Raw genomic sequence first — 13454 nt, 5'->3', positions numbered from 1 at the left:
AATTCTCCTGCCTCAGCCTCCTGAGTAGCTGGGATTACAGGCACGCGCCACCATGCCCAGCTAATTTTTTGTATTTTTAGTAGAGACGGGGTTTCGCCATGTTGACCAGGATGGTCTCGATCTCTTGACCTCGTGATCCACCCGCCTCGGCCTCCCAAAGTGCTGGGATTACAGGCTTGAGCCACCGCGCCCGGCCTAAAATACTTTTTAAAACTAGCTTTGGGCTGGGCACCATGGCTCATGCCTATAATCCCGGCAGTTTGGGAGGCCAAAGAAGGAGGATTGCTTGAGGCCAGAAGTTCAAGACCAGCCTGGAGAACATAGAGAGACTTTATCTCCTTAAAAAAATCAGCTGGTCATGGTGGCGTGAGCCTATAGTCCCAGTTACTTGGGAGGCTGAGGCAGAAGGATTGCTTGAGGCCAGGAGTTTACCAGCCTGGGGAACATAGTGAGACTCTATCTCTATTTAAAATAAAATTAGCCAAGCATGGTGGTGAGCTTCTGTAGTCCCAGCTACTCAGGAGGCTGAGGTTCATTGCCTGAGGCCAGGAATTCAAGGCTGCAGTGAGCTAGGATTGTGCCACTGAACACCAGCCTGGGTGACTGGGAGACCCTGTCTCTAAAAAAGTGGTTTTGAAAAAATGATGAAAATAATAAATACACATAGTGAGAAAAGAGTTCAGATAATGCAGAAAGGAATGCTATGAAAAGTAAAATATTATGTCCTCTCCTTGCCCTTCCCCTCAGCAGTGAACCTTTAAAATAAACATCTTAGGAGCAGAGATAAAAGCCTTTGCTTTATGCCCTTTTCGTAGAAATTTCCCTTAGAAGAGACATGTCCTATATTTCCCTGTCGGCGTTTTTTGCTTCTGGGGTTGGGGCACGCCTCTGAGAGAATAAGCCCAGAAAGATTTACAGCTTCCAACCCAGAGACCTCCACTTGGATGACTGTGTACAGATGACTTCCTGCTACGGTTGCTTATGCATGTTTGTGATTGTTAATGGGATATTATTAATGTTTAGTCTGTCATTAGTCAACAGGCAGAGCTCGCCCTGCAGGAGGCAATTAGGATTGCCCAGGAGTCCAACGATCACGTGTGTCTCCAGCACTGTTTGGTGAGGCCATCCTCTGGTCTTGGGAGTTTTGTTCATGGGTTGAGTTGGCCTTCACAAGGCCCTATTTGAATTGGGTTGTTTTGCAGTTGGAACAAAGATCCCTAGCAGCAAAAGGGAACCAGTTAGGTGCTCATGGGAATTCAGAAAGTGCAACCTATCTATACTTGTCTTTCTTAGTTCATGACATCTGTTTTGCTTTTGCCTTATATCCGGTCTACAAAGTTTAATGCAACTTGCCATGAAAGAAGAGAAAACCTTTATTACATTTAGTACTGGCATTAACAAAAACATATATGTTACACTTAGTAACTGGTAAGATACTGTCCTGTAATAGCCAAATCGCCAAGCACAAGTAGAACACAGAAGGTACTTGACAAGCAGCTGAGAATCTTACTTCTCAGTTAAAGGCCATATAAGGGCTTCATTCTTTTTTTCTGAAACACCTGCCATTCAGAGGCTGTTAGGTGAAGCAGATCAGTGACTCGTTTATTTCAGTCTGGTTTAATGGCGTTGATTTGTTTGACAGGTCTCATTTAGATTCTTGATATTTCTTGTATTTGAGATACAAGAAATATCAAGTATTTTGTCCCTTTGAAATTATTTCTTATGAGCACATTGATATTTCACTAGAACATCAGCCATTGCCATCGTTATGATATATTTTGATGATTTCTCTTGCCAGAGCTGGCTTTATGTGCTGGGGCAGAAGAGATCCGATAGCTATGTTCTGCTGGAGCATTCTGTGAAGAAGGCAGTACATTTTGGGTTACCGGTAAGGCTCATCTTTCTGTGAGATTGTTTCCGTAAATGGTCGAGCCTTTGTCTCTTTTTCTGCCCACCTCTGTCATGAACCAGCGATAGATTTAGAATGGGTTTCAAAGTGTGGTTTTATTCTTGGCAGTTTCATATGACTTTAATTATTAACCACTAAATTCTGTGTGGTAGGTTTCTCTCTGTTCCCTGTATTCTAATAACATCTGTGGAAGTTCCCTTTATCAATTCGATGAGAGATCTTTGTTTAGTTTATTGAGCAACATTAATTTAGCACATACTCACTTAGAAAATTTTAGCAAAGGATTTTTTTTTTCTTTTTTTTTCTTTTTTTTTTTTTTCAGACAGAGTCTTGCTCTGTCAACCAGGCTGGAGGGCAGTGGCATGATCTTGGCTCACTGCAGTCTCCACCTCCCTGGTTCAAGCAGTTCTTTGCCTCAGCCTCCCGAGTAGGTGGGATTACAGGCGCCCACTACCACGCCTGGCTAATTTTTTGTATTTTTAGTAGAGGCAGGGTTTCACCATCTTGGCCAGGCTGGTCTTGAACTCCTGACCTCTTGATCCACCCATCTCAGCCTCCCAAAGTGCTGGGATTATAGGTGTGAGCCATGGTGCCTGGCCAGCAAAGACTTATTTTTAAACCAGGGATTGGTGAACTTTATAGGCCTTGGGCCAAATCTGGCTTTCTGCCTACTTAGGGTCTTCAAGCTGAGTGGATTTTACATTTTTAAGTGATGGGAGAAAAAAATCAACAACAGAGAAGAAATATGTGACAAAACCAAAAGTGGCCTGAAAAAATCTAAATTATTTACTCTTTGGCCCTTTATAAACAGAACAAGTTTGCTGATCCTTGTTTTAAACAATAAACAAAGCCAGGAACCAGTAAACCTGACAGGCAGATTTATCCTTTCTTATTTTGACTGACAGGGAAGGCCATGAATTGCAGTCCTCAGTGACATACACTGAGGGGTATTGAAAAGGCATGTTTGGCCGGGTGTGGTGGCTCACACCTGTAATCCCAGCACTTTGGGAGGCCAAGGCTGGTAGATCACCTGAGGTCAGGAGTTCGAGACCAGCCTGGCCAAGATGGTGAAACCCTGTCTCTACTAAAAATACAAAATTAGCTGGTGTGGTGGCACATGTCTGTGATCCCAGCTACTTAGGAAGCTGAGGCAGGAGAATCACTTGAACCTGGGAGGTGGAGATTGCAGTGAGCTGAGATTGTGCCACTGTACTCTAACCTGGGCAACAAGAGAAACTCCATTTAAAAAAAAAAAAAAATGAAGCACAAGCTTGGAGAACCTTGTTCTCTCAGAAACACCTACTGAAAACGAAACCATAGGAGTAGGACTGCTTAAGCATTCTGTCTCATGAAGTTTGTGACAGACTTCAGTAAAATGGAAAGTAATTATGTGTAATTTAATGTATACCTTGAAAATCTATAACTCGTCCATGTGATTCGCTTAGATGTACAGAATTGGTTATAATGACAAAAATGGCTCCTTGAAGTAAGTGTAGGCTTAACTACAATTTTTGCCATGAATTTAAGCTGGAATTTTTTAGTTCAGCTTTCATCCTTGAAGATGACACCAAAAGTTCATGACAAGATAATTCTGTTGCTCATGATAGGCATCCTTTTTTGATCTCCTATTACATATGTGCGCAGCACTGTTTGACATCTATTATTTCATTGTAATCCTTACGATAATTCTTTATGATAGGTTTGATGCCCATTTTACAGATGAGGAAGCTGAGGCTTAGCTAAGAAGCTAAGTGACTGGCCCTAAGTCACACAGTAAGTAGCAGAGGCAGTGTTTAAGTCCAGGTCCATCTAATGCTAAAGCCCTGCTGGCTCTTTCCCGTGTACCCTCTGCTTCTCTCCCAGACCCAGTTTTTCAGGAACACATCTCGTATGGATCAGGGTTAAGGCCAGGTTATAGGTACTTTCCTTTTAAATAGTGCTGTCACTGTGCATGTGCTGAAATGTGAAATCCACCACATTTCTGAAGAGCAAAACAAATTCTGTCATGTAATCTCTATCTTGGGTCGTGGGTATATCTGTCCCCTTAGTACCTCGCCTCCCTGGGAATACAGTCCCTTGTTCAACAGAGAGCTTTTGCTGGGAAGACGGCAAACAAGCTGATGGATGCCCTAAAGGACTCCGACCTCCTGCACTGGAAACACAGCCTGTCAGAGCTCATCGACATCAGCATTGCACAGAAAACGGCCATATGGAGGCTGTATGGCCGCAGGTAGGTCTCCCAAGGCCCTGAGGGTGTGAATTCTTTAGAAAGAAGCAGGAGCTAGCAAACTGGTTCTGTGAAAGGCCATACACACAAGATTTCCCCCACTTGGGTAGACGTTCCTGCAGAGGATTAGACAAAATGTTTTAGACTATAAAATACAAAATGTTTTAGACTATAAAACATTTTGTATTTTGCACAAACTGAAAAGTTGTCTCCCGTGCATGTTCCTTCTTACTCCTCCCAAACACTCTGTGAAGTAGCGGGTGGGTGCTCTCCATGCTGGGAGAGTAAACCGAGGTTCACACATCTGGTCTACCTGAGATCACAAACGTAGTTAACAAGTGACAAAGGACTCAAACCCATGTCATCTGACTCCAAGCACCAGGCTCCTCTGCTTTGTGGCAGGAACCTTTCTTCCTGTTCATAGGAGGCATGATCCATAGTTGCTCTAGTTGAGGGTACCCTGAACCCCAAAGCTATCGCGTAAAGGAAGTTGCTTTTCTGTTAACCCAGGTGTTTCCTGTAGAATATTTTCAGCCTCTTGCATACTTTCCCATTTAGCCACTTATAGCCTGGAAGTAAACATTGTTGCCGGATTTTAATCCTGGAGTTCTGTTGCTGCCTCACCCCTCAGACAGGCTGTTTCTAGGAATTCAGTAATGAAAGGAAGTGCCTTTTTTACCAGTCTTGTTTTTGTATTTCAGATAATTTTTTGGCACGGTGTGCTCTGAAACAGCTGCAGACACTGGCCACTGCTTACATTGCCAGAGCAGCCTGTGCCAGGATGGCATCGGGTCTGAATTTACCCGTGAAAACTAATTCACATACTGTGACTGCAGGGAACCTGGGGTGGGGGTGGGGGGTCTGGGAGCGCACACTCCCAGCTGTGCCCTAACCATGACGTGTCTCCTCGGGCTGCACATCCAGGATGCTCTTCTGCTTTTCTTATCCTGAGGGCAGGGTTGCTGGCACTGGGAGGCAGCTGCTCCCAAGAAAGCCAGAGCCTGCGAGGGGTTTGGCTTTATGCCTCCACTCAAGGTAGCTGACGGGCATGGCCCAGGGGCAGCCAGGCCTGCTGCTGAAAGGAAACCCTGTTCCCTCTCCCCACCCAGCACCATGGCCCTGCAACAGGCCCAGATGTTGCTGAGCATGAACAGCCTGGAGGCGGTGAATGCGGGCGTGCAGCAGAACAACACGGAGTCCTTTGCTGTCGCACTCTGCCACCTCGCAGAGCTACATGCGGAGCAGGTAGGCAGGTGGCCAGGCCCATGTGCTTCTGGGGCAATGGAGGCTCTACCATTTCTTTCCTCTAGTGCTTGAGAAAAGCACTGGACACGTCTTGGACAGATCTGCTCGATGCTGTGGCTGAAACAGTGAAATCCCACCAGTGGAAGTGGACCAAGCATGGAGTCTGCAAAGTTGGTTGAATTTAGGGTCTTTTTTGGCATCAGTGAAGGGAATTCTAAGAGGTCAGCTAGTTTCATGTACTAAGGAAATAAAAAGGATTCTTTGACATTTAAGGTAGTAGAGGTTCGTGTGTTTTAGGAGAGAGGAGGGTATAATAGAAGCATAACTAAAATCATAACATAATAACTAATGTTTGTTGCAAATTGGTTCTGTGCCAATCCCTGTGCCTCTTGTATGTGTACTGTCTTACGGAATCCACTTCATGGGTCAAGTGTGCTGTTATCCCCATTTCACAGAACAAAAGACTGAGGTCCTGAGAGCTAAATCCTGTGCTTAACACCTGTAAATGTCAGAGGCGGGTCTCCAACCCAAATCTGGTTGACTCCAAAGAAGGACAGTGGGAATGGGGCATAATCTTGATGACTTGCACCCCAAGTAATTTTATGAGATTCTCGTTATAAAGGATCAATTAAAGTATTGCTTGTGCTACTGTAGGCTTTATCTTCCCCTTGTTCAAAATATCTTCTTTCATGGGAACGAGTAAGGGAAAGCTATTTTATCTAAAACCCTCGCTCTCACTAAACACTGCCGTGACAATCCAGACGTTTCCTTGATATTTTTCTCTTCCTCTTTGTGATACGTGTTACTGTTAGATTGCATCATAACACTCAGCATTCCCTAACTGCAGCCTAAAGATTTTTGGGTGGTTTCCACCCCTTTCAGAAGTCCAGATGTACTTTTCTGTAGCAAACATGTTAGCATTTGACATGGCTGTGTACACTGAGGGGTGGATGGGCCCTGATCGATGGGTTCCACGGCGCCTTTGCCTCTGCTTTCTTCCGGTGCCTGGGAAGCACCACCCATGTTTTCTGAGTTCGAAAGGGCTTGCTGGTTGCCTTCCCCTGGGAATGTTGCACGTCTGTCTCTTACTTGTTTCTTCCTGTTCGTGACACTGGCACCCCCTTAACATCACTTCTCTTCCTTTCCTGGTGCCATGGATGAGAGGAGCATTTGGTAATGAATGAGTCAGTGAACATATTGAGGTATTTAGCTTTTTTGAGACAGAGTCTCGCTCTGTTGCCTAGGCTGGAGTGCAGTGGCACGATCTCACTGCAATCTCCCCAGAATCGCTGGGGTTCAAGCAATTCTCGTTTCTCAGCCTCCCGAGTAGCTGGGACTACAGGCATACACCACCATACCCAGTGAATTTTTATATTTTTAGTAGAGATGGGGTTTCACCATGTTACCCAGGCTGGTCTAAAACTCTTGGCCTGAAGGGATATGCCTGCTTCAGCCTCCCAAAGTGCTGGGATTATAGGTGTGAGTCACCACGCCCGGCGAAATTGTTATTTTCCTTCCAAAGTGCTAGGATTACAGGTGTGAGCCACTGCACCAGGCAAAATCCTTACTTTTTTCACTGTTAGAATGGAGAACTACTTTACAAAAACCTTAGACTTGGTTCAGTTCTTTTTTATTTTTTAAATTTATATTAAAAAAAATTTTTTTTTGAAAGGGAGTCTCACTTTGTCACCCAGGCCGGAGTACAATGGCGTGATCTCGGCTCACTGCAACCTCCACCTCCTGGGTTCAAGCGATTCTCCTACCTCAGCCTCCCAAGTAGCTGGGATAACAGGCATATGCTACCACGCCCAGCTAATTTTCGTATTTTTAGTAGAGATGGGGGTCTCACCATGTTGGCCAAGCTGGACTCAAACTCCTGACCTGAAATGATCCACCCACCTCTGCCTCCCAAAGTGCTGGGATTACAGGCATCAGCTACCGTGCCTGGCCAATTTTTAATATATTTTTTTTGAGACAGGGTCTTGCTCTATCACCAGGGCTGGCGTGTAGTGGTGCAGTCACAGCCAACTATAGCCTCAATCTTCTGGGCTCAAGGGATCCTCCCACCTCAGCCCCCTCAGTAGCTGAAACTACTGGAGCCTGCCAGCTATGGCTAATTAAAATATCTTTTCATAGAGATGGAATCTTACTACGTTGCCCAGGCTAGTCTCAAACTTCTGGGCTCAAGCAGTCCTCCCGCTTCAGCTTCACAAAGTGTTGGGATTACCACACCCAGCCCATTTTTAATTTTTTTAAGAAGTGGGGTCTCACTCTTGCCCAGGCTAGAGTGCAGTGGCACAATCATGGCTCACTGCAGCCTTGAACTCCACCTTATCCTGCGCAGTAGCTGGGACTGCAGGTGCACAGCACCTCACCCAGCTAATTATTTTAATTCTTGTTTCTTAGAGATGGAATCTTCTATTTTGTGTTGCCTGGAGTAGTCTTGAACTCCTGGCCTCAAGTGATCCTCCTGCTTTGGCCTCCCACAGTGTTGGAATTACAGGTGTGTCATAGTGCCTGGTGGCTCAATTCTTTAGCCTTGTAACTTTATCCAAGGCCATTTGTTAGAATTTTGTGCTTTTTCATGGGAGTAAGAACCTAAAAAGTTACCATGCTCTTTGGGTCTGTATGAATAATGCCATCTGCATCCCCCTTTCACCTCTGGGCTTATCAGCCAGGGTGTGTTAGGAAGCTTTTTAGTACACACCTAGAAGGTAGCTGCCTTTTTAAGTCTGTCCTTTATCCCTTTATTTTTTTTATTATTTATTATTTTTATTTTTTTTCTGCCCTGGTTTTTGCTGACTTTACCCCTTTCTTTAACTTACCTTAGATCTTTCCAGTTTTAGAACATCAGTCATGTGGATATACTTCCTGGGTTGATGAATGTCACATTTTTAATTGGACAAGTTAGACTCGCACCTGTGAAATTAAGTTTGGCCAGCTGCGGAGAAGGCAGCTTTATCATGAGTCTCCAGTTACTCTTTTATTTCTCTTGTATCTGCTTCTGAAACTTTCCTCCAAGTAAACTGGATGCTGCACTTTGTTTTGTGGTATGGGAGTGATTCGGGTTTCAGTGAGCCTATAAATACATTATGGGGCTCAGAACGGCTTTCCTCTTACGATCCAGAGGAAGTGAGTGAATTGTTTTCCTAAGATAATCATGCTCCTTTGCTCTTTCTGTGTAAATTCTGGCTCATCTTATATCATTCTTCTCTCAGCCTCAGGAATTGCAGATCACAATGGGAATGTTTTGGGGGGACACTGCAGGATCTATATCCCCATATCCAACTCCCTGTGACAGTCATGAAAATAATTGGCGACACTGGTCAGTTAAAACCATAGGAATATGACCTTTTGTTGTAATTCAATGTAATATCTGCTTATTCACTTCAAATAAAAGTTGACTTGTGGACTAACTGAGCTTCTAAGTAGACAAAAATTACATTACCTCATGAAATGATTGGGACAAGTTGAAGAGTTTCAGGATCAATAAGATAAACCTCTCAGCTGGGCACTGTTTCTCTTTATACCTATAATTCCAGCACTTTAGGAGGCTGAACCAGGTGGATTGCTTGAGCCTCATGAGTTTGAGACCAGCGTATGCAACATGGCAAAACCCCGTCTTGACAAAACATACAAGAATTAGCTGGGTGTGGTGTGTTGTGGCGCATGCCTGTAGTTCCAGCTACTAGGGAGGCTGAGCTGGGAGGATTGCTTGAGCCTAGGAGGCAGAAGTTGCAGTAAGCCAAGATTGCCCCACTACACTCCAGCCTGGGCAATAGAGCAAAACCTTGTCTCAAAAAAAAAAGATAAACATCTCAACAATGTAAGAGTATAAAAAAGTCATGAATGGGTTGGGTGCCACCAGTGACTCACAGTTGTAATCCCAGCACTTTGGGAGGCCGAGGTGGGCAGATCACAAGGTTGGGGGTTCAAGACCTGTCTGGCCAACACAATGAAACCCCCGTCTTTACTAAAAATACAAAAATTAGCTGGGCGTGGTGGTATATGCCGGTAATCCCAGCTACTAGGGAGGCTGAGGCAGGAGAATCGCCTGAACCCTGGAGGCAGAGGTTGCAGTGAGCTGAGGTCACGCCACTGCACTGTAGCCTGGGCCACAGAGCTAGACTTTGTCTCAAAAAAAAAAAAAAAAAAGTCATGAAGGTATATTCACAGAAAAAGCATGGCCCAAAAACATGAAAACATTTCAATCTAGTCATTGAAATTAAATTTAAAGTAGTTAAGGTACTACTTTCACAAATTAGGCAAAGATCCTTCAGCATTAGAGGAAGAAAAGGGAATAGAGTTCTGGTATGAAAGTACTTGGTACATTTCTAGAGGGTATTTAAGTAATACATCTCAAAGAACTTAAAAGTGCCTGTCATTTCTACTTCTAAGGTTGTTTTTGTATTTTGTTTGTTTGTTTTGAGATGGAGTCTCCCTCTGTGGCCCAGGCTGGAGTGCAGTGGCACAATCTCGGCTCACTGCAACCTCTGCCTCCTGGGTTCAAGTGATTCTCCTTCCTTGGCCTACTGAGTAGCTGGGATTACAGACGTGTGCCACCCTGCCCGACTAATTTTTTTGTATTTTTAGTAGAGATGGGATTTCACCATGTTGGCCAGGCTGGTCTCAGACTCCTGGCCTCAAGTGACCTGCCTTCCTTGGCCTCTCGAAGTGCCGGGTTTACAGGTATGAGCCACGGCGCCTGGTCTACTTCTAAGGTTTTATGCTAAGGAAATAATTGGACAAGTATGCAAAGCTCTATGCACCAAGATATTCATTATAGTATTTTTTAAATAGAAAATATTAGAAATAACCAGAATATCAAAAACTAGATTATTTTCATGTTCCATAACTGATTTACCTGATAAATACTATGATGATGTAGATTTGTATTTATTGACATTGAGAGATTTATTCATTCAACAAATATTCATTGGGTGCCTACCATGGGGTAAACGGTATTATAAGTAATTTATAAAAATACATGTTAAGTCAGGCACGGTGACTCACACCTGTAATCCCAGCTCTTTGGGAGGCTGAGGCGGGCAGATCACCTGAGTTTGAGACCAGCCTGGCCAACGTGGTGAAACCCCATCTCTACTAAAAGTACAAAAATTAGCTGGGCGTGGTGGCATGAGCCTGTAATCCCAGCTACTTGGGAGGCTGAGGCAGGAGAATCGATTTAACCTGGTAGGCAGAGGTTGCAGTGAGCTGAGATTGCACCACTGCATTCCAGCCTAGGCAACAGTGTGAGAGTCTGTCTCAAAAAAATATATGTACACACACACACACACACACACACTTATTTTTGGAATATGTATATATTTTTAATTTATGTGCATAAAAGGAATATAGAAGGAGATATACCACAACATTAACTGTGATTATCTTTTCTAGGATTAAAAGTAATTTGTCAGCTGGGCACAATGGCTCAGGCCTGTAATCCCAGCACTTTGAGTGGCCTAGACGAGGGGATTGCTTGAGGCTAGGAGTTTGAGACCAGCCTGGCCAACGTGGTGAAACCCCACCTCTACTAAAAATACAAAAATTAGCTGGGCATGGTGCCACGCACCTGTAATTCCAGCTACTTGGGAGGTGGGGGGCAGAGGCATCAGAATTGCTTGAACTTGGGAGGAGAAGGTTACAGTGAGCCAAGATCACGCCACTGCACTCCAGCCTGGGTGACAGAGCAAGACTGTCTATAGTCCTAGCTATGTGGGAGGCTCAGATGGGAGAATTGATTGAGCCCAGGAAGTTGAGGCTGCAGTGAGCTGAGATCAAGCCGTTGCACTCCAGCCTAGGAAACAAAGCAAGACTGTGTCTCAGATAAAAAAAAAAAAGAAAAAAAGTAAAAAGTATTACATGTGTTTTGTAAGTGTTTTTCTAGAATGGATATGTCTTATGTGTGTAATTTAAAATAAAAAAAAATTTATTAGAGTGTTTAAAAATGGCCCTTAGAAATTTGAGTCTCTGACCAGTATCTCTCAGGTTGCTGCATCAAGAACAGGTGCATCTGTCACGATCTGTGCATGATACAGCAAGTGTGACTTCAACACAGGTTATGCTGATCAAATTGTGTCTTTCTATTTTAGGGATGTTTTGCTGCAGCTTCTGAAGTGTTAAAGCACTTGAAGGAACGATTTCCACCTAATAGTCAGCACGCCCAGGTGATCTGCCTTTTGATGGCATTAGATTTATTTACGATGAGAATAGTTTTTATTATAATATAAAGTGGGATATAATCTCCCCTCAGAAAAATAATATTGAGCTAAAAAGGAGCTTGTCAAAGGATGCTTACAAGTATGGTATTATTTATACAAAGCTTAAAAACACAGGCCCATAGTCTGTTGTTTAAAGACAAGTGTATATGTGGTAATCGTGAATATGTTATAAAAGTATAAAAAACATGAATGAGAATGATAAATACCAAATTGAGTGCCTACTTTGAAAAAAGAGAAAGGGAAGTAGAATTTGCAAAGAACTTCATTAGTATCTAATATAGTATATGAAGCAGATAAAGCAAAATGTAAGTTGACAAAGTTGATGGTTGGCATACATCTGTTTGCTATTGTATTTTCTGTGTATGTGTATATTCTCACATACTTGAGATATTTAAAACATTTTTAAAATACCCCCCAAAAAGAATGTGTGTGAATTATTGTAAGGATATTTGTTAAGCAATCCAAAATACTTTTATATACTCATTGAATAAGGTGAACATTTGCCAGTTTGTACTTAATTGTGTTTTTTTTTTTCTTATTAGTTATGGATGCTGTGTGATCAAAAAATACAGTTTGACAGAGCAATGAATGATGGCAAATATCATTTGGCTGATTCACTTGTTACAGGAATCACAGCTCTCAATGGCATAGAGGGTGTTTATAGGTAAAAAAAAAAAAAAAAACCTTGAAAACTCTAACCCCAGAATAAAATAATTGTTAAATGGTTTTGTTTTTGTTCTATATGTGCATTAACTTATTTGTTTTAGCTTAGGAAAAAAACTTTATTTATTTATTTATTTATTACTGAGAATGAGAAAATACAGATAAGCAGCGGGGCGCGGTGGCTCACACCTGTAATCCCAGCACTTTGGGAGGCTGAGGTGGGCAGATCACTTGAGGTCAGGAGTTCAAGACCAGCTTGGCCGACATGGTGAAGCCCCATCTCTACTAAAATTATAATAAATTAGCCAGGCGTGGTGGCAGGTGCCTGTAATCCCAGCTACTCAGGAGCCTGAGGCAGGAGAATCGCTTGAATTCATGAGGTGGAGGTTGCAGTGAGCTGAGATCATGCCACTGCACTCCAGCCTGGGCAACAGAGTGAGACTCCATCTCCCAAAAAAGAAAAATAGATAAGCAAAATGAAGAAAATAAGTATGTCCCAGAGATAATCATTAACATGCTGTTATCTATAATTCCAGGATTTTTCCTGCATGCATATATGAGTGTGTGTATACACTGCATGCTCTCAAACATGCTCTTACACATTCATACACACATACACTTTTTTCTTTCAACAAAAATTAAATCAGGCTCAGTTTTTCCCTTTGAGAGGTTTATAGTCTAATTGAATAAATAGCGATTCTTACCCCCAAAGTGACTAGTTAAAACACTTGTGTTCATTTTGATCCTGTTTCAGGAAAGCGGTTGTATTACAAGCTCAGAACCAAATGTCAGAGGCACATAAACTTTTACAAAAATTGTTGGTTTATTGTCAGAAACTGAAGAACACGGAAATGGTGATCAGGTAAGGGGCCTCTTGTGCATCTCACGGAGATGTGGTGGTGGATATTCTCATCCTTTGTTTTCTTCTTTACGGTCAGTGTCCTGCTGTCCGTGGCAGAGCTGTACTGGCGATCTTCCTCCCCTACCATCGCGCTGCCCATGCTCCTGCAGGCTCTGGCCCTCTCCAAGGAGTACCGGTTACAGTACTTGGCCTCTGAAACGGTGCTGAACTTGGCTTTTGCACAGGTAAGCCCATCTCTGTTTTTTTTTTTTTTTTTTTTTTTTTGAGACGGAGTTTCGCTCTTGTTACCCAGGCTGGAGTGCAATGGCACGATCTCGGCTCACC

At 43.2% G+C, this 13454-nt stretch overlaps 1 protein-coding gene across 2 annotated transcripts in view; it reads left to right on the top strand.

Moving 5' to 3' along the window:
* ANAPC5 (anaphase promoting complex subunit 5) overlaps positions 1–13454 on the top strand; it is a 44635-nt gene that overhangs the window by 21589 nt on the left and 9592 nt on the right. Inside the window, exons 8-15 of one of the 2 annotated variants that reach the window (XM_017544259.2) lie at positions 1035–1116; positions 1799–1888; positions 3958–4139; positions 5246–5381; positions 11477–11551; positions 12148–12269; positions 13023–13130; positions 13207–13354. In XM_017544259.2, coding sequence (XP_017399748.1) covers positions 1035–1116; positions 1799–1888; positions 3958–4139; positions 5246–5381; positions 11477–11551; positions 12148–12269; positions 13023–13130; positions 13207–13354 — 943 coding nt within the window. The remainder of the gene's footprint in view (positions 1–1034; positions 1117–1798; positions 1889–3957; positions 4140–5245; positions 5382–11476; positions 11552–12147; positions 12270–13022; positions 13131–13206; positions 13355–13454) is intronic. The other variant, XM_017544260.2, reaches the window with a different exon arrangement.

The sequence above is a fragment of the Cebus imitator genome, unplaced genomic scaffold (genome assembly GCF_001604975.1).
Source record: "Cebus imitator isolate Cc_AM_T3 unplaced genomic scaffold, Cebus_imitator-1.0 Scaffold169, whole genome shotgun sequence".
Taxonomy (NCBI): Eukaryota; Metazoa; Chordata; class Mammalia; order Primates; family Cebidae; genus Cebus; species Cebus imitator.
The sequence above is the reverse complement of the archived record's forward strand: the minus strand, read 5'-3'. Positions and strand labels throughout refer to the sequence as shown.